Source organism: Malus sylvestris, chromosome 8 (assembly GCF_916048215.2).
Source record: "Malus sylvestris chromosome 8, drMalSylv7.2, whole genome shotgun sequence".
Classification (NCBI taxonomy): Eukaryota; Viridiplantae; Streptophyta; class Magnoliopsida; order Rosales; family Rosaceae; genus Malus; species Malus sylvestris.
The window spans coordinates 11,780,694-11,808,420 of record NC_062267.1 but is presented as its reverse complement, the minus strand read 5'-3'; the positions used below and the strand labels follow the sequence as shown (position 1 = coordinate 11,808,420).

The 27,727-nt window shown below is 36.1% G+C and overlaps 3 protein-coding genes and 2 long non-coding RNA genes across 9 annotated transcripts; 3 read left to right on the top strand and 2 right to left on the bottom strand.

Annotated features, from left to right (window-relative positions):
* The first annotated feature begins 903 nt into the window (after positions 1 to 903).
* On the top strand, positions 904 to 26,606 carry LOC126632753 (uncharacterized). 5 transcript variants are annotated; one of them, XM_050303222.1, is made up of 13 exons: positions 20,078 to 20,268; positions 20,614 to 20,653; positions 20,906 to 21,018; positions 21,545 to 21,703; positions 22,019 to 22,240; positions 22,418 to 22,495; positions 23,062 to 23,537; positions 23,641 to 23,751; positions 23,828 to 24,315; positions 24,866 to 25,034; positions 25,661 to 25,900; positions 25,987 to 26,121; positions 26,230 to 26,606. In XM_050303222.1, exons 3-13 carry the CDS (start codon positions 20,910 to 20,912, stop codon positions 26,359 to 26,361), a joined length of 2,319 nt encoding a protein of 772 aa, XP_050159179.1. In that variant the 5' UTR covers positions 20,078 to 20,268; positions 20,614 to 20,653; positions 20,906 to 20,909; the 3' UTR covers positions 26,362 to 26,606. The 5 variants fall into 5 exon arrangements, with proteins under 5 accessions (XP_050159177.1, XP_050159181.1, XP_050159179.1 ...); XM_050303220.1 differs by lacking the exons at positions 20,078 to 20,268; positions 20,614 to 20,653 and adding an exon at positions 904 to 986; XM_050303221.1 differs by lacking the exon at positions 20,614 to 20,653.
* Positions 4,864 to 5,669, top strand: LOC126632755 (flowering-promoting factor 1-like). The gene has a single exon (XM_050303227.1). It carries the CDS (start codon positions 4,998 to 5,000, stop codon positions 5,313 to 5,315), a length of 318 nt encoding a protein of 105 aa, XP_050159184.1. The 5' UTR covers positions 4,864 to 4,997; the 3' UTR covers positions 5,316 to 5,669.
* On the bottom strand, positions 7,663 to 8,488 carry LOC126632756 (uncharacterized). The gene is made up of 4 exons (XR_007626817.1): positions 8,416 to 8,488; positions 8,257 to 8,336; positions 8,050 to 8,180; positions 7,663 to 7,885 (listed from the first exon to the last, which is right to left on the bottom strand). It is a non-coding gene; the product is annotated as an uncharacterized LOC126632756 (long non-coding RNA).
* LOC126632757 (uncharacterized) lies at positions 8,798 to 9,882 on the bottom strand. The gene is made up of 4 exons (XR_007626818.1): positions 9,641 to 9,882; positions 9,354 to 9,464; positions 9,121 to 9,218; positions 8,798 to 8,929 (listed from the first exon to the last, which is right to left on the bottom strand). It is a non-coding gene; the product is annotated as an uncharacterized LOC126632757 (long non-coding RNA).
* On the top strand, positions 11,906 to 18,035 carry LOC126632754 (protein ACTIVITY OF BC1 COMPLEX KINASE 1, chloroplastic-like). The gene is made up of 14 exons (XM_050303226.1): positions 11,906 to 12,335; positions 12,619 to 12,825; positions 13,472 to 13,561; positions 13,679 to 13,825; positions 13,963 to 14,127; positions 14,276 to 14,416; positions 14,500 to 14,679; positions 15,135 to 15,330; positions 16,107 to 16,234; positions 16,474 to 16,545; positions 16,805 to 16,917; positions 17,013 to 17,160; positions 17,256 to 17,325; positions 17,754 to 18,035. Exons 1-14 carry the CDS (start codon positions 12,033 to 12,035, stop codon positions 17,816 to 17,818), a joined length of 2,025 nt encoding a protein of 674 aa, XP_050159183.1. The 5' UTR covers positions 11,906 to 12,032; the 3' UTR covers positions 17,819 to 18,035.
* Positions 26,607 to 27,727: the final 1,121 nt, after the last annotated feature.

Genomic DNA, 27,727 nt, shown 5'->3' with positions numbered 1-27,727 from the left:
CAACTTCTCCATAAAAAAGCATTTCAATTGTTTCCTGAAAGGAGCATACATTTCCTCATCGCTTAAAAGTTTATTGTAAGAGAACCAAAGGCTGAAACTCTACCGACTTTGATATGTATAACAAATATGCAAGATTCATGGTTAAAATTTTAGTAATTAATAGGTCCTAATTGCGTGCAATTAAATAGGGTGGCCTCATTGAAATACACGAACAAAGAAATTGAAGTAATTAGCAAATGCAATATAATACCAGCAGGTAGTGTGATACAGCTTAAAACCTGCAGCATGCAATCCACTTGACATGGGGATGAACGTTTTAGACAAACAAATTTCTGTGTTGTGAAAGAAATGAGAATCGAACGAATTGGGTACCCCTGGATACTTCTGTAGTGGATAATACCGAAACGGAAATGGTAACAACGACAGAGATGACCAGGATCGAAGGCATTGGGTACCACTTAAGATTTTCTGGAACGATTGAAGTTAGGAGGGAGTCTATATCAGTAGGACCTTGGGCATGGAAAAAGTGGAACAAACAGAAGCAAAGTTGGCATTGTGCTTGAGGGGCTTGGAGGCCTAAAGGCATACACAAGCCCTGCATGCAATGCTCTCTACATGCACGAGGGGGAACATGGGAATATCAACTTTTAAACTCAAAAGTTGATCGAGGACCACTGTTACTTTGATTGTGTACATTTATTTTTTCTAATACTATATGAGAGAAATTTAATTATGTGGACTAGTTAATTACATTAATTTTTTATATCTCTTTAAATTCACATCCAATCAATTGGTAAATAATTTTTTTTTTTATTCAATGATTGTCGTTTATAGAGGTCGCACTTGGTGCGATGACAAGTGTCTTCACTCATGAGCGGTAGGTCTCAGGTTCGAGACTTGGGAGCAGCCTCTCCATAAATGGGGGTAAGGCTAGCCGACATTCACCTCTCCCAGATCCTGCGTAAAGCGGGAGCCTTGTGCACTGGGTACGACCTTTAATGATTGTCGTTTATGAAATATGAACTTAGTACTTAATTACTATAACAAAATAAAAACTGACTGTCATTAGATCAAATTTAATCAACTGTATGTTGAATTAGATATGCATCCCTAACCAAATGAACCCACATAAATTAAGATTATTCCTACATGGTTGATAGAGTATGACAGATTCGGCCTCCAGCACATGATTACGTGAAGTTTTGATCCTAGATTCAACATCAACCACTGGAAAAGTTTATTTGGTTAAATTTAAAGAAAGAAAACAGAGAATGAAGGATGCGGTGGACAATGACAGCCCAAATATCTAATTCTTATAAGTTACCTAATCAACAAAAAACTCAATATTGACTAATCGAAACAAAAATTTTCTTTTTTCCAATTTGCAAACAGTAATAAACAGATGACGTAAAGTGCATCAGTAATTGTAGCAGAAGCCAACATTTGTATTGAAATTGATTTCTTGTCCCATGGTTCTTGATTTGTTATTGTTACGTTCACTGAAGAACATCACAGTTTTTGTGTTGTCATATTTTTCACGGAATTGGATCCTTGCCGGATCCTCTCCCTGGGGATCGTAGGGATTAACGCATACATACCGTTGATAAAAAAATTGTACGGCCACAATTTTTTTTTTTTTAAAAATATATATTTTACGTAAAACAAGTCTACCTTATCTTTAAAAATATAAAAAACATTTAATTAGGACCATACAATTTTTAATCAATAATTCATGTGCATTGATCCTTAGCATTTCCAAAAAGAGGATCCGACGAACATCTAAATACATTTTTCATAGGCCCTTTTGAATGTGGCAAGAAACTTAACCACCAAAATATCCTATGTAAAACACTAATCATGGATTTGACAAGACGGCCTCCTTCTTCCTCTCCTCCTACAGGACCATGTATGCCCATGTGATGACATGTGGAAAAACCATGATTGTTTTTACAATGAGTATTGAGAGTGGTCCTTTTGAATGACAAAGCACACTACATTAGGGCTCAATTATACTTGAATTGACTTTGATATATCTCGAGGCTGTGATTAGATTTGAGTGGTGTTGGGAATTTAGATTTGAGTGGTGTTGGGAATTTGTGATTAGGGACAATAATTGACTGTCTAATCTTAATCATAAAGTGTTTAGTATCTTCTCATTTTCTTTCACTTTATTTATGAATTAATAAACCCATAATCTAGTTCGATGGAACTTTGATGTTTTAACTTTTAAGTTACTAATTATTAATCATTATACATACACACTTTTACTAGTGAACTGGTTATCCCTTTCATTTACAGAAAATATTTGTTGCATGTAAATAGTCACTTTTTTTTTACAGACTCATTAAATAACGTATTTGTGCTAGATTAAATAAGATATTTATGTATCTTTTTACTTTTGCTTTTACACTGCCCTATCAACAGACTGACATTTAGTGCATAATTGATGAGTACGAAAGAGGCCAAAGGTCGCGGGGGGGATGGTAAAGCCATCTCCAACTTAAAAATGGTTAAAGAGTCATGATTAGCCTTACAGTTGTGCAAAAAAATTTATTTTAATGAATAATGATAGATCATATTTTATAAGGAAAACTAGCGAAAAATTCAAAAAAATTTCCCTTTTAATGAAAAATCATTTTTAAAGGTATAGTGAATAGTACCAGAGAAGGGTATAAATGTAGTTTTTTTGTTAAAAGTGAATAGTACCGGAAGTGTTTTGTTAAAACTTCATATTTTATACCATCTCTAACCGAATGAGATAAAAGGCCATGGGCCAAACATAGCCCTTTAACAAAAAACTCATCTCCAACCAAGAGGGTCAAAGGACCATAGGCCAAACATAACCCCCTCAATAATTTATAATTTTAATTCAATTATTATGGTTAATTAAATTAAACCACCGTATTAAAATAAGGTTTTCAGACATATTTTGAGTGTCACTTGTCACTAAATGAATAAGACTCCGGATTTCTTATATTTATATAATCTCAATAATTTTTTGGATAGTATGAAATGGTGAAAATTATGTGAGAAATGATGTAGGAATGATTTAGGTATTTATAGGAATTTTTTTTTACTAAAAAAATTGTCCAAAAAAAAAATTTCAAATTCCAAAGGTAACCTGACGTTAGCTAGCTGTTGGAGGGCAAGTGGGCTGGACTGGGGGCTGGTTGGCTGGCTAGAAATGGCCAGCCTACTGGCCTGATTTGGGTTTATTGGTCTGCTGGGGCCCACAAGTCCTTTGGCCTAGCCCTCGGTTGGAGATGGTTTTCATGTCATTCCAAGCTATTTTTAGCCCTATGGCCCTTTGGCGAGGTCGATTGGAGATGGCGTAATAGTTGAACCCTAATGAGAAAGTAAATATGTACTCCAGAGGATGGTAGGAGTCGGAGTTTGATTTCTTTGAGATGTTTTTTGGGGTGCATTTTTCCTCACTACCATTAAGTAGTGGTAATGCTCACCACCTATTTATTACCGTTTGATGAATTTAAAATTTGACATTTGTGTCTATCCACTACACAAATCTTAACATTTAAATCCACCTAATAGTGATAAATAGTGCGGTAATCATCAATCACTCCACTTGAGGGTGATGATAAAAAATATTCCCATTTCTTTTGCTCATTTTTGAATAATAATTGATTTTTTTTTAAAGAGTCGAACCCTAATGAGAATGTAAATATGTATTTGATAAAATTTGTATGCAATTAAATGTATGTCCATTTGAGAAGAGCTCAAAGATTATAATCATATATGCCTCTAAATTAACAAAATAGAAAAAATAATTATTCTGATTAAAACTGAAATAGTATTGAAGAAACGAAAATCACATTATGAATTGAATTATAATTTTTTGGGTTCTAAAAAAACTTAATCTGATTAATCATTCGTGATTACAAGAATCATTCAAATTGAATCTAATTTATGTACAAAGACAAACACAATTCCTCACTTAAAAGTTCAATGATGAAAATAGTAACTTTGGTTACCTAATTTCTAATTTGTCTAAAGTTTTTATCAACTTGTTCTATGATCAATAACTAAAGAAAAGTAATATTCACACATCTATTTTCTCATACACCCCTCTCAACTTCAGTGGTCGGGTGGAATGAATTGAAGAAAATCCATGACAAAAACGTATATCAAAATAAAAACGTCCATTTTAACTTAACTACATTACTAATGCTTTTATTTTTAGTTGGAAATGAGATTCCATGAACTATCTATTACCTCATGTTTTTAGCATAATATTTTATAATGTTGATTGGTATGTAAATTGACGTTAAACTGTAAAATGACAAAGAGTCTAAGAAGAGACTTACTTTGAAAAATTCTTTTTTACCATTTCTCATCCAACAAATCGGATTTGACAAGACACCAAAAATTAGCTTTTAAGGTTACAAAAGCTAGCCCCCGACCCAATCACTCCCACTCCCTTCACGTGGACATCTCGTGATATAAGTGGGTGCATCATTGACTTTCTTTATTGAATCTTTTCTTAAACAATGAACAGTTGCATGCATTCGTATAGAAATATTCTCACATCACCAAAAATTAAAAAGAGAAAAAGGATAAAAAAAAAATATAGCATTTTGCAATTAAGCTACACAAAGATTCTTCCAAGCCCCAGCCCCACGGAATTGGATGTTGATGGTGATGATTTGCGCCCTAAATCAAAAAACCCTAGGGGCATCCATGCACCTTCATATTTTAATCACATTGGTCCCACAATATCTAGATTCTCTTCCAAAGCCAAACATGCCCACGATCACGCTCCTTTTCAGTTTCTCACTCCCACCCAATGAGTATTTGCCTCTTGTTTTTATTTGTCCCTTTGACACGTATAAATACACCCTCCCACCTTCTGTTTTCCCACACCACACCAACCCAACCCAATTCATTTCCTTCCCCTCCTCTTTCTCCAAAGGAGCAGCAACAAATTACAACCAATACTACCCACCAGAGAAAACCCTAGTTGCAGATACCAGAAAGAAAAAATGTCTGGGGTTTGGACTTTTAAGAATGGGGTGATGCGCCTGGTCGAAAATCCTCAGGCCGAGACATCTTCCAGGAAGAAGGCTTTGGTGCACTTGCCGAGTGGAGAGGTGGTGTCGTCCTACTCGATGCTGGAGGAAATATTGACGGGGTTAGGGTGGGAGAGGTACTATGGAAGAGACCCCGATCTCTTCCAGTTCCACAAGCGATCTTCGATCGATCTAATCTCTCTCCCCGGAGACTTCTCCAAGTTCAACTCTGTTCACATGTACGATATTGTCATTAAAAACCCCAACATCTTCCACGTTCGGGACACGTAGGCATCTGTGTGACATCAGTTGGAATTCAAAGGTTGAGTGAGTCTTCGTTGATATGTTGTTGATTTCTCCTTCTTTTTTCTTCTTCATATCACTAGGTTACTTGGTTCTTTTAGTACGTGATTTATCTGCTTTTGGGTTTGGTGGTATACGTCGAGTGTACTTAGGAATGGCTCCAGCCATAGGTTTCATTCATGTCTCCCCTAATTAACCCTTCCTGGTTAATTCAGTGTGTACTTGTAATAAAAAGTAGACCTACATGGTGTTTGTGTTATTTTGGATATTCTGGGTTGCTTTGTAAAATATTTTGGCATTGTATCATCTAATAATAATAGTGTATGTCATTGAAAGAAGCAAGTAGATCGATTCTATTTCCTTTTTGTTCCATGCGAGCCTAAGATGGCTACCTAGTGAGGAAGAGACAGTGCCACAGCTTGCGGCTATATATGAACGACATACCACGGTTTGATGGTTACTTTGCTTATATGATTATGTGAACCCTGAATTTATAAAAGCTGACCAATTGATAGTCACTTAAATTAAATCTTGAATTCAAGATTCAAGTTCTGGGGAATTCGTTACAAGGCACGTCCCGTCTCGCTTCAACGTTTGCTCATCTTCATGCCTACAAAATGTCAAGAAAAGTTCTAACACCCACTTTCTTTAATTGTTCTTGAATGTTTTTTTTTCTTTGTTTTTGGTTTAAATTGATTCAAGTTTTGGGGTGGGTTTTCACTTTCCATTTTAAATGATTAAGAGCTTGAAAAATCGATTTTGAAAAAGAATGTACACAATTTTCTATACATTGCAATTATATTAAGGATAGCATTTGTGTCTCCCCACTTATAATAGACAATCCCACATCTGTAATTAACGAATTTTTACAGTCTGAACATTATAATCATACTCTAACCAAGCCAAAAAAATTGTACTCTAAAACAAAAGCTATATTTTTTCTAAACTACCTACATAATTGTCACATTATCCAAAGTCTAGTCTTATGAAAGTTTGGGTGAAAATATTAAATGGGGTATCCATTATCCAGTAGAAATGTGTCTTTGTGTTTATGAGAGAGAGAGAGAGAGAGAGAGAGAGAATCACTTATGAACACGAACACTTTTACAGTTGTTGACTGGGTTTTGATTGGAAATGATTCCATAAAAGTGACATGATCATGAGGTCCCCGACTTGAGGGGGATGAAGATCAAAATCTCAGAGTGTGAGGGGCTGCACGTGAAGGAGATATCACAAGCCAGGTGTCACCTGCCACGTGTAATAATGGGATTGTGACTTCGCTTGAGCTTTTCATAGATAGAGTGTGTGTGCACGTGGCACAGCCTTTTAATCCCAGAAACCGATTTTGATGTTTGTGTTGTTTTCTGAGAAATCAAAAGAAAAGAAAATTACTTAGTATCTAAAGACTTGAGTTCGTTTAAAAGTGCTTTTAGTCAGTGTTTTAAAAACTTGCCTTAGGGCACTCTTAGACGGCCTCTGAGGTTGGGCGTAAGGATTGCTGCCTCAATTTTGAGAGAGTAGGTGGAAGGCGTCGTTGGAACCGTCGAGGCGGCAGAGGCGTGCCTCAGGGCATCCAAGCGTCTCTGTTTGGCTGCTTTAATAAAAAATAAAAAATAAAAACTCCCAAACCCAAATTTTGGGTAGGTTTTAATTGCCTTATACCTCTTCCTTGCACTATCCCACGCGCTCCGGCGACAGCCACAACACGAATCTTCGACAGCCTTCTGCAGCACTCGTAGCCAACCTTCAGTAGCAGCACCACCACCCCCAGCGACAGCACGCAACACCCAAAGACTGCACTACTGCCAGCACTCCCACAGATCCCCAATTTTTACGGCTAGGGTTTCTGATTTTTATTTTTTATATATAATGAATGTGTGTGCTATCTACGTGCATCGTTATATGTGTGCTCATTGTTTTTCTCATCCTCTATTTATATATATATATATATATAATATATGTGTGTGCTCAAGGTGATTATTGATTAATAATCTTCTTCTTTTTTTATATAAGATATGTGTACGCTCAGTGTGTGATTAATATTTATGTGATGTGTTCACTTGTGTATTATAATTAATATTGCCGTGCATTGTAATTACATAATATATAGTTCCATTGATTAATTGTAATGCTTGGTTAATTTTATAATAGATTTGGATGATATTAACATTTAAAATTTTACGAAGCATTATTTTCTATATAATTATATATAATATATAAAACATATATATTAAAAAATTTAGGTTCCGTGAGGCTTTGCCTCTAGGCGGGGCTATCCATGGGACGCCTCGCCTCTGCCTTTGCCTTTTAATACATTGCTTTTAATACAGTTGAATTTTGATAAATTTTGTTTGAAACCAATCTTTAATAAAAATGCAAGCAAATCTTAAAAAACACTTTAAGATACTTCTTAAGAGAAACACATAACTAGTATTTCTTACATAAAACACTTAAAGAAAGAGAGAGAGAGAGAGAGAGAGAGAGAGAGAGAGAGAGAGAGTACAAAACACATAAAACACTTTAATAAGCCTTCCTCCTCGAGAGACCTGATAGCTTCCCTGGAATACCAAAGTGAAATTCAGAGTAAGAATCAAATATTTCAGCGTGTGAGCAGGTGCACGCGCATATCTGTGTGTATGTGTGTTTGAGAGAGAGAGAGAGAGAGAGAGAGAGAGAGAGAGAGAGAGAGAGAGAGAGAGAGAGAGAGAGAGAGAGAGAGTACAAGATCTTTTCCATAGGAACTTTCAGGTGCTGGGAGAGTTCATCTCTGTGTATCCCCTTTTCTTTTCCATTGCAATAAAATACCAGTCCCAAAGTTTCAATACAACCAGCACCAAGATAACTAATGCGAAGCTGCAGCCAGCACGTCTTAGGCGACAAAAACAAAACCAAATCGGGAAATGAAATTCATGGTAAAATTGTTACTCACATGCTTGAAGGCTGCTGCAGATAGTCAAGGACCAACTGATCACAGCTCTTTAGTCCATGAACGCTAAATTGCCCGGAGAACTACAAAATTGAACATTAATTGCTTGCTAAACAAGTAAAGACAGTTTGAGATGTAATTTTTCATAATCAGATAACATACTTGGTTTGACGGGGCTGTCTGATATCCAGTTGACCTGCTCCCCACAGGAGTGTTCAAAGATGAGTTCACATGCACAGTGCACCTGTGTATATTGTGTGTGCTATGTACAAATATTCTTATTTGACAAGTCCTGCCAGCATCATTCTACATCAATTGACAATCTGAAATTATCCATATGATGCATTGGTGCAATGAGAAGTGTAAATTTCTACAGGCACTCAAAGTAATAAAAAAAAAAAAAAAGGAAGATCTATATACCCATACCTCACAGAAAAGGCTACAATCTGTCGAACACCTTGAAAGACTTTCAAGTGTCCCTTAACACGAACATACATTCCATCTCTGTTGCAAAATAGGTCAGAACATAATATGTATAAGCACTTCACAAGGTTTTGGTTACTCAACAATCCCAATATCTATATACGAAGACTCAATTCCAACGTAAAGCTCACAGACGATAGTGAGAGAACTTACTCTATTTCCTGCATTTCTTGAGTCAAAATTCTCATTCACCCTGTTGAGATAATTAAACATAGAAGATTCAGAACTTAAATCATTATGCGTCTATCCATATAATCGAAACACATGTCTAGCTTATTTTGCTAGATTGTGCATTGCACTGAACATCAAAACGCAGTAAACTCTTCAAACAATTAACATTGTGATAAGATAAACGGAATCAAAACGGACAATGCAAAAAGTTACCATCTTCAGCACTTGATTCGCCCTGTCCCGTCATCCACAGTGAAACCAACATCAGTGTTCCTTTCGGCTTTATCGAAAACCATCCCAACCACCGATACCTAACCAACCAAACATCATATTAACTGAAACGTTTCGGAAATCTCTTTTTTTTTTTTTTTTTTTTCCATTTCAAGTGACTGTTATGAGAAACAAACAATAAAATCCCGATGAAAATAAAAATGGTGCATACATACATTGGCAACATCTGCACCATTGATCACAAAGTTCGATTTTTCATCACCGGACTGATGAGCTTCGCTGATCTACTTCACCGTCACCGGAACCAATCCGTGAGTTTCGCCGGGCTGAAACAACATTTGCAAGAAAATACTTACAAAAATCAATAAATAGCAAACGTAAACGGAAATAAGTGATGAAACACCGACCTGGCCGAAACCCTAAATCATTTTTTAAGCAGATAAGCATCAAAACTCAAAACTAATTAATTAGACACTCTTTAATTATTCAAGAGATGCATTACCTTGGCCGGAGAGGGAGTGGAATCGCCGAATTGAGTGGACTGAGAAGCCAAGAAACCGTCGCCGGAGAAGGCGTTGGTCGCGTCGAATTGGGAGCCTGAGAACATCATTGAAAACCTTAGAAACTGATCTGGGAAAGGAAAGAGAGGAAATGAAAGTGGCGGTCTGAGATGAACCGGTGCTTTTATACGATATATTTAGGAAGGCAAACAATCTTCCCGCCAATCTTGTTTTTACTTTTTTATTTTCCCGCTGAATTTTCGTCTTCATATCGGAAAAATGACTCGAATTGAATCCGTCCTTTTTTTTTATTATTATTGATTTATATTTTATGCATATGAGAAAGATAATTGTTATTAATAAATTTAACTTTAGTGATAACACTCAGTTTTACGAATATTTTATTGCTTGACTTGATTTTCATAATCGTGAGATCTTTTATCGTTAATGTCAACAATTCATTTTCGTATCACCCAGTATTAAATATTATTTGAAAATTTGGTTATGTACATATAAAAAGTTATTAACACTCATCAAATGTTTTTCGTATCACCCAGTGTAAATACTATTAGAAAAATTGGTTATTTACATATACAAAGTTATTAACACTCATCAAATGTTTATTTTCTACATGATAAAAAAAAATTGCTCAGTTGGAAAGGTCATGCTTTGTGTGTCGCTCCACCAAGGTTTAAGTCCAATTGTCATCAATTCTCGTTGATGCGCGATCTGTAAAATTCCTAAGTAAATTTATACCGCTGGCAGTTAGGTGTCACACGTACGTCCACCTGACTCGAGGTTACTTACTTATAAGCTCATGCAAGGTTTATTCTCCCATCAATGTGGGGCTCATTCTCAGCATGCCCCTCACGTGTGTCGAATTTTCAAGCCTAACAAATTGACAACACAACGAGGTAACGTGGAGCATGCGTGGCTGTTTGGCTTCACACATACACATAGAACAACTTGCTTTGATACTATGAAGAAAATTGAGGTTCCACCATAAAACCAATAGCAATATGGAGAATAGTCAAACTTAGTTATAAGCCCATATAAGATCCATTTTCCTATCAATGTGGGATTTATTCTCAACATATAGCCAAACGGTGAGAGTAACCAATCTCTCCTAAAATTTTTTTTTTACCAAAACAAATTTTCTAGGTAATTTTCTTGGAATGCAAAGAACAACTTATTGTCCATAACTGCTATGTAGTTATTCCAGTACAGGTTCTTCCCCTGCATTCAAGCCCTCTCATGCCATTAAAAACAACCGATAACTAGTTGGTTCGCTATACGTTGTAATAGAAGTCACATTTAATGTGAATATATAAAAAAAAAGGGAAATTGTATTGGTAACAAAAGTAATTTTTGGCAAAATATGTGATTTTACCTCCAACTACTAACTTTGAAAATTTATATGCAAAAAATAGCCAATTTGTAAAAATAAAAATAAAGATAAAAAATTGCTGATAAATGTAACCCTCTAAGAGCAAGTCCACCCATTTTAGAATGATAAAGGTGATTAAATTGCCCTTACGATTCACTCAAAATCTAAATAGTAATTGCCTTTATGCAATTACACTGTTGGGAACAGGAAAGTAAGAGTAAGAGCGATTACTATCTATAAATATACTATTTAGGAAGGAATATAAGATAAATATTCAATTATTCTATAATTATGATTACGTCACCCAATTTCAAGAATATCCTAATTTGACTCAAATTTGAGTTTTTTTTTTTTTTTTGCTTCGGAGACAAATAATATTGCAGAATAACTATTTGATTATGCCTTTAGACTAGTCTGATCACCTAAACTTCATGGGCTATAGGCATTCCATAATTGCATGAAGTCGTTGGTGTCTAATTAATCCACAATCTTTGCTAAGAAATCGTCATATTTCTCTTTGAAAAAGAAAGAAAAAAAAAACTTACATATATTACAAAGACTATAAACGTGACATATCTACAATCAGAATCCTCACAAAACAAAAAATCTAACCACATCAACTCGATGAAATGAGACAAATCTGGTAAGCGGACAACAAGTAACACTAACACCATTTTATATTGAAGTGCTAAGAACAATAATACCTCATTTAACAATGAAATGATCTAACCAAAAAACTAAATGGAAGAAAAGACTTGCTTAGTTAGTTGCCTGTCACTTTCCCAACCGTTAGACCAAATCTTCCCGCACAAAATTGTATGCGGATGGATGCCCATCCATCACACAAATAAAATTATAAATATTATTATCTTTTTTTAGTTTTCTAACTAATTTTTGAAGTCCTTACTCGCTCTCTTCTTCCTTCTTCCCCCTAACCACCAAAAATTATAATCCCACTCCCACTTCACTCTCCGAATCCCTCAACCTCCACTGAGAGAGCAGAATCCATGAATTTGCTCTGCGTAAATTGCGTAACCGCAGCTCCGTTTCCCGCCAATCAGCACCTGAGCTCGCGAGCTCACACTGTTCCGAGACGCATCAATGCTCCGGCGTCGTTCGATTACAGGCTTCGGATACGAAGAGGCAGGAAACCCTTGCGATTCCGAGTTTCGAATGCCGCAATCGAAACGCGGAGGAGCTTGGCGGCTTCTACTGGCGAAAGGCAATTGAGCAAACCTAGCGCGGCCATGGAGCAGCTCGACTTCGAACGCGGTGTTTGCGTGCCGTTTCGGAAGTACAGTCCGGAAACTGTATGAAATTCAACTCTAGCTTAGTGAATTTATCTCATATTTTGTTAATTTCTTGTAATTTTTTTGTGAATTTTTGTGTTAATCTTGTGATGGTATGCAAATGATCAAGCCTGGTTGAAATTTAGTTAATCTGTTACATTTCTGAACTAAATTCGAGTTTGATTTCGTATGGATTTGATGATCCTCTAGTTGAAAATTGGATGTATTTTTTTTTGGTTTTTGTGAATTTGTTAGGCACTTGTATTCAATTTGGCATGAATTTCTTGATGTTATCTATAATTAGGTGAGGAATACGGTGTTGGAATCCAGAGGAGCAATTGTGTCATTACTTTCGAGGGGTGTGGAAATTGTGTGGAGTTTGGGATTTTACTGGTCTACCTTGGCGTATGACTACGTCATAGGAAGGGATGAAGAAGTTGTTTCAGCTCGTGCTCGGCAGCTTAGAAACCTCCTATGTGATTTGGGGCCTTCTTTCATTAAAGCCGGCCAGGTTTGAACCTCACTCATATGAGTTATATCCTACGGTCTTTGCTGAAATTTGTCAGTTTACTTCATTGGATTAACTGGAAAACTGAATTTTGTCATAGCAAAGCAAATTAAGAGAAAATAATGCATCAACTAGAGGTTTACTATCAGGTTTTAATAAGAATAAGATGGATTATGCAGTGAAGAAGTAATATGTCAAGATCTAAAAATTTAGATGTAACTGGAGATGGCCTACATATAATAAAAAAAATGAACAATGAGAATTCATTGTGGTTGATCCTATGCATTTGGGACAACGATTTTTTTAGTTTAATTCTAATAGTTAGGTAATAATTTTCGATGAACAGATTTTTTATTTTATTTCTAAGTTTTGTTTTAAATTGTAAGCTATTCTTTTTAAAACAAATTAAATGGTTTTTCTGGGTTATACATAGAGATTTCTGAAATTTAGGTCATAAAGATTTTGCTGGCTGTTACTTGTCACCATGTTCATATTATTCTAATCAGAACTTCAGCTGTAGTATGAAGTATCAAAGTTGAAATTTTCTCTCTGAGTACCAATTTGAAATCTACTTGCACTCAGACAACAAATTTAAGATTCATATGCTTGCGCAATTAAACATTTCCTGATTTCACCCATTTATTGAAAGGTTCTTGCAAACAGACCTGATATTATCAGAGAAGATTATATGAATGAACTCTGCATTCTTCAAGATGACGTTCCTCCCTTCCCCAATCAGGTAAAATCTCAATTTACCAAAAAGTCACTGGTTCCAGCTGCTTGCATTTGTGATGAGACACTATTACCGTGTGGGGTTTGCTTAACTTACAAAAGCATATGGCATGCATTGCTTCAGGTTGCCTTCGACATAATAGAAGAAGAAATGGGGAGACCCCTAGAATCTGTTTTCAGTAAAATTTCGTCTCAAACGATAGCAGCTGCCAGTTTAGGTCAAGTATACCGAGCTACATTACGAGACTCTGGCGAGGAAGTTGCTATTAAGGTTTACCAAAGGGCCTTTTCTTAGGTCATTAACAGCTCTACAGTTATTGTGTTGTGAGAATGATGAAAACATTACCTGTGGCAAAAATGTTGAAATTTTTTTTCTTCTAAATTTATGTTTTTTTTTTTCACTTACAGGTTCAAAGGCCACAGATAGAACCTATAATTTATCGGGATCTTTTTCTGTTCCGAACTCTTGCTTCATTCTTAAATGGCATCAGTCTACAGAAACTGGGGTGCAATGCTGAGCTGATTGTTGATGAATTTGGTGAGAAGCTTTTGGAGGAGCTTGATTACACTTTGGTACCTTTCAGACCTGCGCTATAGGAGGACTAAAATTGGACTTTGGCCCCATTATATTTATGCCTATGACTTCATTACCATCGTCACTTGAATGCAATTTAAACTGCCTTTTTCTTTTGACCTTTCCTCAAAATCTCTTTCCTAACAGGAAGCCCGCAATATTGAAGATTTTCTTCTGAACTTTGAAGGTGATCCTACTGTCAAAATTCCTCGGGTTTACAAAGAGCTTTGTAGTTCACGTGTTCTAGTGATGGAGTGGATTGATGGTATTCGGTGCACTAACCCACAGGTATGATTGTCAAGATAAAAGATGTTATTTTAAAGCAATGGGATATCATATCTATATCAATAATATCCTGCCCCGCATTTCAGGCTATTAAAGAAGCTGGTATTGATGTAAATGGGTTCTTAACGGTTGGAGTCAGTGCTGCATTGCGGCAATTGCTAGAATTTGGGTTGTTCCATGGAGATCCACATCCTGGAAATGTTTTTTCCATGCGTGATGGGCGTATTGCATATGTGGACTTTGGGAATGTTGCTGTGCTTAGTCAGGTGAAATAGATACTTCAATGGTATTCAATAAAATAATGATTGAGAGAGTAGATAACGCCCCTGTTTTTATTTTCTTTAGCACATAGGCATCAGCATTTGACAGTTTGTTGATTATTGGGGTTAATGAAAGAAATCAATATACCATCTATAAATAGGATATGTCTTTGCATTGCATAGATGGCCAAGGTACAAAGATGTATCACTTTCCCTTATTTCAAAGTCTTGTAATATACTCTTTTAAAACTTGAATCTTCAATTCTCCTTATGGCTGTGAGGATTAACATAGGACGTAGCAACCATGCATTCATGTACTAGGACACCCCAGCCACCAAAACTAGTGCTTTTCTACTGTCCGTATGAAAATATTATGTATCTATATCTGCTATTTTCCTATTATGCGTTAGTTTTTCTTAATTTTCATGTCCTACATATTGATCTATCTTTTAATTTTTCAGCAAAATAAACAAATTTTAATTGATGCTGTTGTCCATGCTGTAAACGAGGACTATGTTGAGATGGCAAATGATTTCACCAGACTTGGCTTCTTGGCTCCTGGGACCGATGTCTCTCCTATTGTTCCAGCTTTAGAATCAATATGGCAGAACTCTGTTGGAAAAGGACTGTCTGACTTTAATTTTCGAAGCGTTACTGGTAATTCATGTCCTAAAGTCTTTATGTCTATGTCTGCTTTTAGTTTTCTTTCTGTGGATTCTACAGTCAACTTGTTTTAGAGCTCTTAGAACTTGGGAATGCATTTCCCTTGTCTACATTATATAATATACATTGTGGTTTAGAATCATTAGATGTTCATTTGGGACACTCATAATATTTGAAGCATAATTGGTTGGGGAGGTAAAAATTATAACTGCATAAAGATAACAACTAGCATAACTTATAAAGTTCCTTGGCATTATACTACGTCAGTCCGGGTTCACCACGATTAAGGGTTTATAGATATACAGAGAGACACCTCTTATTGTGTTTAGTAATAAAAAAATAAAAGTATTATTGTTGTTAAGATATTTTAACTCTTTAAAAATTGACTAAAGTAACCTATAGGACACCTTCACTGTTGTCAGACAGTGAAGGTATCTATTGGAAAGCGAGAGTTAATCAAGGTCGATCTTAGTTTTTAACTGGAAATTGTATGATGCCTTGCTCAGCTTACTTGTCAAAATTATACATTTTATGTCAGGGTACCTGGTAATGTTGAGAGTTATCAGATTCTTATAAAAGAAACATTACTTTCAATTCACTCTGCATGTGTGAGCGTGTGCAGACTGCGGATAAATTTTCTATTATGATTTAGTTGCCTGCAGGGTGTTCTTGTGCTTTGAGGCAAATGGATAATTGCATTTCGTTATTAACTTTTGTTTGATCTTTTCTAGTGCTTTTTTTGACATGCACTATTGCTGGCTCTGCTGCAGGGAAGTTTAACCAATTAGTCTACAACTATCCCATCCGTATCCCAGAGAGGTTTTCCCTTGTCATCCGTTCTTTGTTGACTCAAGAGGGCATCTGTTTTACATTGCAGCCAGACTTCAAATTTCTTGAGGCAAGGGCAGATCTTGTTATCGTACTTTTTCTGGCTATCATATCTTTTAATTGATGTTATTCGGCATGTAAAAGTTTTCTGTTATAGATTCAACCCAATGGTAGCGATGGAGCGCCTGCCATGTTTTACAATTAGAAACTTCATATATCATATGCAAATTTTGTTATTGCAATGATAGCCATCTGTCTTGTACATGCTTTCCTTCCCCACACTATTGTTGACATTATTCAGTCAAGCAGGTTGCCTATCCATATGTGGCAAAGCGCCTACTGACAGATCCAAACCCAGCTCTACGTGAACGCCTCATACAGGTCCGTTCAAAGCTATTATGATGTGATGTGCTTAAAAGTCTGTTAGTTGAATAACTTGAAATTAAATCATATCCCCATATGTTCAAGAACTTGTACTCCTTAACTTGCTCTGCCATGAAAAAAAACAAAGGAAAGAAGAAAAATAAGAAGTTGGTCTGAATGAAATGAGCAGTATGGCCCACCGCTTATGGATTGTCTAGTTTAAAGCTTTTGTTTCTGAACTTGAAATCCTTCAGTAGTAATCTGCTTATGGTTTTAGGTATTATTTAAAGATGGTGTTTTCCAATGGAAGCGGCTAGAAAACCTTATTGTTCTTGCCAAGGAAAATGTGACCAAGATGAGCAGCAATCCTGCATTTCAAGCTGTAGACACGTATGTATCTGTATCTACTCATATCCTGCTTTGCTTTGTTTGTTCTACTGCTTGGGGGTTTAAAACCCTATATTTTCTTTGGCTGTTTTGTGCAGGCAAGGGTCAAAAAAATTGCAAGTTAGTACGAAACTGGACCTCACTGACACCATCAAAGATGGAGCTCGCCTTTTCATTTTTGATGAAGGAATTCGTAGAAAGCTTATTCTTGCTTTGACGGAAGATTCAAAGCTTCACATTGAAGAGGTATGAAAATCTGAGAAATTGTTTTAGTAAAATTAAAAGATAAAACCCCAAGAATTGAGTTTTGACAAGATATGTTGTCAATGTCTTCTCTCTAGCTTGTGGATGTGTATAGACTCGTTGAAGATCAGATAGACATACCGTCAGTTGCAGTGGAAGTAGCACGAGGTAAAAAACTTCATTTTGCCCTTTTTAAATCAAGTTCAGGCTACATATTATCGTATTTGCAATCGTATGTTTTACAAAGCCGAATCTTAAGCAGATTCACTTATATCAGTGGGTTTCATTTTTGCGAGAGATGTGGTAAGCAATGTGGTACAAACCTACAAGTAGCATTTCTTGTCAGATTATTTATAATGTGGCACAAGAAAACTGATTATTTTTTGGGAACTTTAACGAAAAGCTCCTGGTACTGTTCACTTTAACAAAAAACCACATTTTTACACTAAAAAGTCAATCCTGGTACTATTCACTTTACCCTTTACTTTGTCCTTATCATTAAAACTCAAAGTTTTCAAGCCCTTTTCATTAGTTTTCCTTTATTTTTTCCGAATCTTTTGTGTTTATATCTCAAAATCTTGTGCTGGGACTTGCAGATTTCCCAACCGTTGTACGAGATCTGATGCTTTCGTGGAGTGAGTCGGTGTTATCTGATAGATAGACCAAGTTCTGGAGTTGAGCTGCAAAAACAGAACCGAATTACGGGTATTATACGACATGAATCTAACACACTTATCGGATGTCAACCTGTTATCTCAAAAGTTGTAAATTGCCTTGCAAATGTTGTAAATGAGAAACATTCACTGCATCCGTAATTGGGAACGATTACTTGGTATAGTAAAAAGTATGTGCAAACCAATTGCAGTTTTTGGGGCAAATTGAAGTACTAGCGATGTTGTGAAATAATGGAAAACAAAAAATTACTAGAAGATTATAGCAAAAATCAAATACAAAATGAGGATGTGTAAGAATGTGTTTTTAATATGCGCGCATCATATAATTAAATGTGTTTTAAACAACGGAAAATAATATTTTATATAAAACACGTTCTATGTTTTTTATAGTTACTCATTAAATTCTGATATGCGCGCATTAAATTTTATGATGATTCATATAATGTCAAAGTTTGGAGTAAAATGTGTAATTACTTCGTTTAATTTTAAAACTAACAACGGAGCTAGTTGAAAAGTGATTGAAGATCGAGTTATCTTCCAGGGTTCTACTTGAGAATCCGGATTCGGCATTATTGTGGGAACCAACAGATGGATGAACCGAAAGGAAGGACAGCCACATGAAACATCCTTTAGAGAGAGAGAAAGGGTTAAATTATGTATAATTATATCTCACCGTCATATAATTATTTAAATTACTTATTAATAAAATTCTTTTTGATAATTAAAAGAGAGCGAAAATATATTTTTGTCTTATATCACAAAAAAAAAAATGTTAAGAAAAGTAAAGTAATTTCACAAAACTAAATTTAGTGTTTATTTGTAAGCCTCAGTGATTTTATCATCTCTAATTTAAAAATAAAAATAAAAAGTAAAAACAAAACTAAACAATTTCTCACACACTTTATGTTTGGACATATACTAATTTTTTTTTTAGTACAACGATATTTTTACACTAAGGGAAGGGGGAGTTCAGCTATCGAATTCGCCATCCACGATATTCGAACCTAAGACCACTCACTTTCAACTAAAGAGGAATATCATCAGATCGTAGTACTGAGTGGCTTGTGGACATATACTAGTTATATTAAGAGAAATTTTATTTAGACCCATTTATATTCTTTCTACACCCAACTTATTATTTTTTATTTTGAAATTCCAAATATGTCCAATAATTCTCTCTTTACACCCAAAATGCAAAAGAACAAAAAATAAAAATAAAATTCAAGCACTAGAAAACTCCGGCCACCCTATCTCGCCAAATCCCAACCACTCTTAATTTCTACCCTTCCCCAACCCCCCATTGCCACATTCCCTACTGTCCACTAAAGAGGATTGAAGGCTCCATGCTTCCAGACCCATATGTTAGCCATCTGTAGTTAACATAAGATTTGACAATTACTTTGCCAAACCATTAGCATCATAAGCATCACCTGAGTCTTAGCATTGATCCACGAGTCTCCCCAGACATAGATCCCATGGTTACGAACAAGCACAGCTGTTGTTTTCGGGTAGGCTTCAATCTATTGAACATGAAGGCAAGCAAAATACTCATCCATATTGAAATTCAAAGTTTAACATACTGATGTTTTTTTTTTTTTTCCAATAACAATCAAGCAGTTACTTTGAAAACAGATGACCTTATCCATTAGCAAAGCTAACAATATGAAATGACAAAGAATTAAGTACGTAATTGTGTCATGCATGCAGCAGCTACAAGTATTCTTTCTACGTGATGGTGGTATCTTTGGGTGTTTACCATAACTCTAAACTTCGATCCCAGCTAAGCTTTCGATACACCAAATGGGTGAATCATGTGTTGGCGCAACATAAAGACCCAAACGTAGAACGACTTAAGGGGTTTTCATTGTCCAGTACTTGAACGACAAGTTAGAGTGACTGATGGCTAAGATTTTTGGGGTTTTCATCGTGTGGTAGGAGAGGTGGTGGTGTGGGGTTAGGGACGGGTAGAAATTGGAGGTGGTTGGGGTTTGGAGAGATGGGGTGACCATAATTTTTTAGTGTTGTAATTTTATTTTTTATTTTTTGTTCTTTTTATTATGGGTGTAAAAAAAAAGAATTGTTGGGTATTTTTTAAATTTCAAGACCAAAAAAAAAGCTGGATGTAAAAAAAAGATAAATAGATCTGAATGAAATTTCTCTAATATTAAATACACGTAATAATTGTATTATTTTTTTTGTTTTTTTGGTTTAAACAGAAAGATTATATTTACTTTTGGTCGAATGTATTAGAAAGGGAGGAGGATTATGTCTCCCCCTCCTAAAGAGGAGTTGAGTAGGAGGAGTTCAGCAAACCTCTTTCCATCAGTTTCGTCCTAAATATCCTGTCGAGTATTAATCCACGGAAAACGAAGAAGAAGAAGAAAAGGGCAAAAGTACCATCTTCTCCCTTTGCTCCTCTCTACTTCTGCTGCACCAGGTAAACCCTAATTCTCCTCTCCAAGCATTCCAATTCATCCAATTTCAATGCGCGCCACCGCCACTGCGTCTTTATTCAGTTCTTCGAATTTCCTTCGTCGGATTTTACTTCTGCGTATGGTTCATTGAATTTTACTGAATTCCCCCCCCCAAATTTTTCATTCGGCGTAAATGTGTAATTAACAAGCTGTTCCAAACTTCCTTGGTTGCTGAGAAAGCTTTTGATTTGAATATGCTTATATTTTTTCTCAGTTGCTTGCTTCAAGTTTTGATTTTTCAGATTCGTTCCCTTTACCAAACAGAGCATTTGAATTTTGTAATAACAACTGATTGTTTTCGGGTTCAGGGAGCTTCATATATACGGCAGAGAGACAGAGTAACTCATTGTACTGCTTGAATTCAAACTTGTAAAATAGTTTTCGGCTTTGAATAAGCATTGTTGTGGTTTAGGTTAAGATCACATTGTTAAACCAACCCGTCTTAAGGGTTGTGGCGGTGTTTTTTTGGTGGTTACTAGCCGACATTCACCTCTCCCAGACCCTGCGTAAAGCGGGAGCCTTGTGCACTGGTACGACCTTTTTTACTGGCTTTTTGTAAGTATGGATTTTTGTTTTTAATTGAGCCATTTCTGTCCATAGGACCATGCCTCGTAAAGTAAACTATGGAATTGATTATGATGACGAGTATGATGCCTATGAAGATTATGATTATGACTATGATGATGATGATGAGTCCGGAATAAAAAAGAATGGTTAGTTACCTTTTTACTTGAATTTGTCTTCCTTGGTAGTTTTCCGTTGCTCTTAGTTTCCTTCTCTTGATGCAATTTCCATTGGTAGACGACTATTTGAGAATGTTTTCAAATTTTCAAATTAGTATTTCATTGACTAGAAAACTGGGTAAGCAGATCAGTTTCACTCTGCATGGTAGTTTACATGTTTTGAAAGTGATTTTCATTTGCTTCTTTACCTTTTTGGTACAATGTTTATTGGTTTGACAGATCTATTTTGTTGGTTTATTCTTAAAAAAATATGTAAAGATTTAATTCACTTTCATCTTGAAATATACTTTTGCAATCTAGAAGTAGAAGATGTTGGTTTGTCCAATATTTGAGATTCCATATGATGACATACTACCTTGCAGTCTGACAAATGCTAAGTTTTTCAAATGCCAGTCTCTGAAAAAATCCTTATTGATCACTTTACCTTGTTCTTCTACTAATTACAGCTATGACATATACATCTTGACTGTTATACCCACTGCTCAATTTGTTGCAGTAACAGGCAAAGCAGTTGAATCAAAACGGGAAACTGAAAGGCTTAAGGTCTGGCGTTGTTCCATTTGCACATATGATAATGAAGAGAGTATGTCTGCATGTGACATTTGTGGGGTTCTTCGCAACCCTTTGTCTAAAAGCAATAGTGATAATAAAACAGGTATTAAGTGTATCCTAAACCTAGCTACTCTGTGAGTTTCTTTTTTTTTTATATTTCTTGCGAGTTCTGTGTGACAAGGACACTCCTTTGCTTAATCCCTACTCTCATTTTTCTGTGTTAAAAGATTCTGCATGTATTTGTTTGTTTGGGAAAGGATACCATGCTTAATCTTATTTTTTTATTTGACATCACCCTTTGGGTGGATCTCATCTTTTTCAAGAAACGGTTTCTATGTTAGCTTCCTTGTCACTGCCTTTTAAAAAACAAAATAAAAGTCAAGTTCATTGCCCTTTTTTAGAGATCTCTTTCCTGCAGTTGAAGGCAGATGCAAAGATTCTGGAGCATCCATAATGGCCAAGTCTATTTTTGCATCATTGCCGCACCAGAAGCCAAAGCAGGCTGTACTATTTCATCAGCAGAAAGATGATTCTGTGATAGAAGAGGGCAATAACTTCCATAGGCTTGGGGATTTCAAAGGACCTATTCATGAATTCCATAAGACTTTTAATGTTCATAACAAACACCATATTGATATAGGTCTGCACTCTTTTTCCAAAAGATGATTTAGAGTAGAGTTAGAACATCACCATTTCTACAGTTGGGAGATACTTTTTAATCCGAGCATCTACCATCTGTTATTGCTTAAAGAACGCCATTATACATATTTGTGGCCTATATGTTCTGAGTTTTAACTTGCTTGCATTGATGATACAGCTTCTTTCCAGTTTGATGTTCCATCCCCAGATGATGTGGTTTCTAATGGATTGTGGTCCTCCAGAACAGGTTCAAAAGGTATGCTTTTCTTATATTATCAATGTGGTTATTTTTTTGTCGTAACGTACAGTCCACAAATGGGGGTAAGGCTAGCCGACATTCACCTCTCCCAGACCCTACGTAAAGCGGGAGCCTTGTGCACTGGGGACGACCTTTTTAACGTACAGTCCACAGAGAAAGGTCCCTGTATTGTTATATAGGAACCTATGGAGGGGACTAGAACAAAGCTCTCTTGAAATTTGAGATTTTTGATACTATAATGTACGTAATCCAGACTTACAATATAAGTGATCTAAAAGACCTTGCCAAAACCTGGACAGAACTTTGCATGGTTTGAATTTGTTTGGGGGTCTTCAACAATGGGTTTCCTTCAGACTCTTAATATTTTTCTTTGGTTGGTTTTGGACTGAGAAGAAACCTGGTACTGTAACTGATTGCATATAATGCTTACCTAGTGCACTACTAAGTGTCATTCTAATCATCTATTTTTCAGAAAACTACAAGCTCTATTGGTCAGTTTTTTCTAAATGTATTTTTTTATAAATAAAATTCTTTGATGATTCTCTAATATGTTTTTTTTGCAGCTGGTGTTATTGACTTAAAATCTTCAAAAGCTTCCCCGAATGTGGCTAAGAAGAGTAGTGCTGTTAGCATACAATCAAGTGCTGAACGGTCAGGTAGCTCATCTACAATGGCACAAACAAAGGAACAAGATAGATTAGATGAGGAAAATGGGTTGGAGAATCAGACAGTTAGTTATCACCATGGAAGTAGTGGCTCTATTACTGTACAAGAAAATGGTAAATTTTCAGAGAGTTCATCTGCTTCGCAGCCAACAAGCAGACGTGACAGTGGGGTTCAGAGCACTACTTCTTCTGAAATTATGGACAAGCCACAGAGTGTTACCAGTGGCTTGAAAAACATGACTTTGGATGCTCGATCTGGATATTCTAATAATGGTAGTGTTAGAGAATCTCGTTCACAAGCGGACTATACACCCGAGAAGTGGATGCTTCCTGACCAAGCTATAGATACACTGACTCAACTGAATCTTGCAATAGTAAGCCCCACTAAATTATGGTCGTACAATCCTACTCATTCTCCTCATCCTACTGCCACTTGATAGGAAATGAAGCCAATTTTTATTTCACTTGTTATTGTAGGTTGGTCATGTTGATTCTGGAAAATCAACACTCTCAGGTAGGTTGCTTCACCTTTTGGGAAGGATATCTCGAAAAGAAATGCACAAATATGAGAAAGAGGCAAAGTTGCAGGTAATCTATTTGCAATTTTTCTTAGTACTTTTGAAACTTGAATCTCATGTTCAACTGGGGTACATGATTTAATCAGGGAAAGGGGTCCTTCGCATATGCTTGGGCATTGGATGAGAGTGCAGAAGAAAGGGAAAGAGGAATAACTATGACAGTGGCTGTTGCATATTTTGATTCCAGAAAATATCATGTTGTTGTGCTCGACTCTCCTGGCCATAAAGATTTTGTTCCAAACATGATATCTGGGGCAACACAAGCTGATGCTGCGATACTCCTCGTAGATGCCTCAGTTGGTGCATTCGAAGCTGGTATGGATGGCGGCAAGGGACAGACAAGGGAGCATGCGCAACTTATTAGAAGTTTTGGTGTTGATCAAATTATAGTTGCTGTTAACAAGATGGATATTGTTGAGTACTCCAAGGATCGATTTGATTTGATCAAACAGACACTTGGAACATTTCTCCGTTCCTGTGGTTTCAGAGATTCTTTGGTGTCTTGGATACCATTGAGTGCCATGGAAAATCAGAATTTGGTAGCAGCTCCTTCTGATGTCCGTTTATCGTCTTGGTGAGTGTGCATGCTTTTCCTCTTTAAAATCACTGCTGATGATGGATACAAGATGAAATGTTGTCTTTATTTGGAATGTAGGTGCAAACTCTTTTTTATTTTGTACACTAGAATTAGAATTTGGTGTATTAATTAATTAACTAGGCTTTATTTATGAAGTTTTTGGTCTACTTGAGTTCATGTTACTTGCCCTCCTCCCTCATCTCCCTTCTCTCATTCTCCTACTATCTTTCAAACTCCACCTCTCAAAGCGATACTTGTTCTGCATCAAATACTTTTTCACCCTCTTGTAGGATCTTCATCTTTTTACATATGAGCACTTTTCAGATCATTCAGAAGCCACTATAAGGAGAATAACGGGATGGTAACTTGTTTTATATGAGTTTGATGTTTCACTAGGGCCCCATGTAATGCAATCCAAAGTTCATGTTGATAGTAGCTCACCTTAAGAAGTAGACAATTGTAGCATTCTTAATGAAAACTTTGGAGAACTTTTCCTTATTGCTCCTGATATTGTGAGTGAAAATAGTCTGAGGTAACTGAATTGCAGGTACCGTGGACCTTACCTGTTGGATGCAATTGATTCCCTCCAACCTCCTACAAGAGAGTTTTCAAAGCCATTGCTGATGCCTATATGTGATGTTATCAAATCTTCCTCACAAGGGCAGGTGTCTGCTTGTGGTAAATTGGAAGCGGGAGCTCTTCGAAGTGGATTTAAGGTATGTTGGTGCCTTGTGGATAGTAATAGAAGTTTTCATTAGTAATCTGACTAAGTCTGTCATTTCTCTTAAGGATAGTTCATTGAATTGGTTAAAAATCATAGATATCTCCTCTGTTTGAGAATATTCACACACATGTACATACTCACATATAAGTATGCATATGCAAAAATGTTCTTTTATCAAACTCTTCAATCCACACCATTGATCAGTTCGTTGATTGTTTGAAACTTTCATGCATGGTCTATATTAATAGTCTGAAAAGTGAGATTGTCATACAACATTGACGTGTGAACACATGGTTGAAGTTAAGGAAAATCTTGGTGTAGTTCAAGATTAAGTGATACATTCACGCAATTGGATTGCATTGGAATTTTTTTTACTTATATACCACAGTTTATTGCTCATTGGGTTTGGTGGGCGTGAGCTGTTGAATTGGCTGTCTCTGTCTCTTTTAATGTTACTTGGAAAAAGTTATGCATATGATTAGATGACAGGCTCTTGCATATTCTAATGCAAGTAATCAATTTAAATAAATTCAAGTACATATAAAGCCAAAGGTTCCTTTGTTTTACCACTCCTGTATCTTTCCTTGTACCAATAGCCATAATCGGTGAATTGTGTAGGTTCTGGTGATGCCTTCAGGAGAATCAGGGACTGTACGAGCGTTAGAACGTGACTCTCAGGCTTGTGCAATTGCAAGAGCTGGAGACAATGTGGCTGTTACTCTGCAAGGCATTGATGGAGGTCGTGTGATGGCAGGAGGTGTGCTCTGTCACCCTAGTTTTCCAGTTGCAGTTGCAAAACATTTGGAACTAAAGGTGCTTGTTTTGGATGTTACAACCCCGATTTTAATTGGCTCTCAGGTGTGTATTTCATTTACATGAAAAATTCACTTTTCTTTTTGCGCCACTGTTTTATGGAAATCAAATATAATGTCTGGAATGGGCAGTTGGAATTCCACATACACCACGCAAAGGAGGCTGCTAGAGTTGTAAAAATATCATCATTGCTTGATCCAAAGACTGGCAAAGTGACAAGGAAAGCTCCTCGCTGTCTTACTGCAAAGCAGAGCGCGGTCGTAGAGGTGAATAAAATCAAAACCATTGCTTCTGTTTCACTTTACAGGTTACTTGCATTGTGCATATGGTACTGACAGTAACATTATTCCGATCCTTCCCTGCCCTCATTTCAGGTAATTCTTCACGCGCCAGTTTGTGTGGAAGAGTTTTCTAATTCTAGAGCGCTGGGGAGGGCATTTTTAAGGGCATTAGGAAGCACTATTGCCGTCGGCGTTGTAACCCGGATTATAGAGGAGCAGAAGTAATTTGTGCACAGGTATGGTTGTGCTACGAGAATTGGATCGATTGGCCATGCACTCATACCGACCCGCAATGGGGTTCCAGGGATTAGGTCAGTTTTTGGTAGCGGTGGATAATTTTGGGGTTTGATGGGAATTTTGAGGTTTGGTTGTTGTATGTGCATTAAGCAGGCTCGGCTCATAAACTTCATATTCCTATAGGTAATTTTCATAAAATTTATTGGTTCTTTCAAATAATTACGTTCTTTTAACTGCGTTTACCCCTGCATCCGAGGTCATTTCAAATCCTCCAATCCTACCATAATTTTTCTTAACTGCATGCATAGAGTACTTGGAGGATTGGTTTCTGCATTTTGGCCTAATTGTTGCTCCCGAATAAAAAGAGTGAGCATTCGTCCTTGAATTTGTCACTGGTGGAGCCTATGGTTCTTTCGGACGTGTCTTGTTAAAACTTTCGATCTTCATTTGATCTTTAAAATGTTTTATTTTGGATGAAAACTTTAACGAAGTTAGCTAAATTGACAATTTTTCACCTCGTGACAAATCTTCTTTGATCAGTGCTCTCGAGTTTTTAATCTGATGATCAAAGTTCCAATTAAACTAAAATTCAAGGACTGATGCTTTAAGTTTTCTCTAACTATTTTTGTTTTTCTTAAACTAGAAAATTCTCGCTACTCACGCTATCATCAAATGAAAATTTCAAATACGCAATTATATACAGAATTTATGTTTACGAGAATCCAAATCACACGCAAATTGTTTATTAATGTCGGCTGACTACCGTTTATGCCTCCATTAAACATTTTGATTTAATTAATTATCAAAATTCTTTATATACATTTTGCTTGCACGAGATGAAATCCATGATACCAAAGGACCTTTTATAAAATTCGTCTGATGTCATATTAAATAAAAATAAAAATAAATAATTGAGCAAAATTTAATTAATGAAAACGACATGGTTTCTTCTTTCACGTTCCTTCTTTTAAATTAAATTAAATTAAATTAAAATATTAGGTATTGGAATCAGCTACTTGTCGTACTAATTGTATAATCTTCAATTAAACAATGGGACTAAAATCATGAGAATCATTATCAGTTAACACTTGCACGTCTACGTCCTCTAAAGGTACATATTTATGTATTTAAACACTAAAAAGGCTCTACTTGATATGCATTCTTTATTTTGAGATCGTTGGGATATGAACAATTCTCACACAATAACTCAACCGTTGAGAGACTTGACACGAGTACATCGTAATTGTGATTGAACTCTGATTTAAAGAAGTTGTTTAATTCAATGACATTTGTCCGCTTTTACGATGTCATGTGCTTTGATACAACATCTAGTGAATAGAAGTTTACACATGTT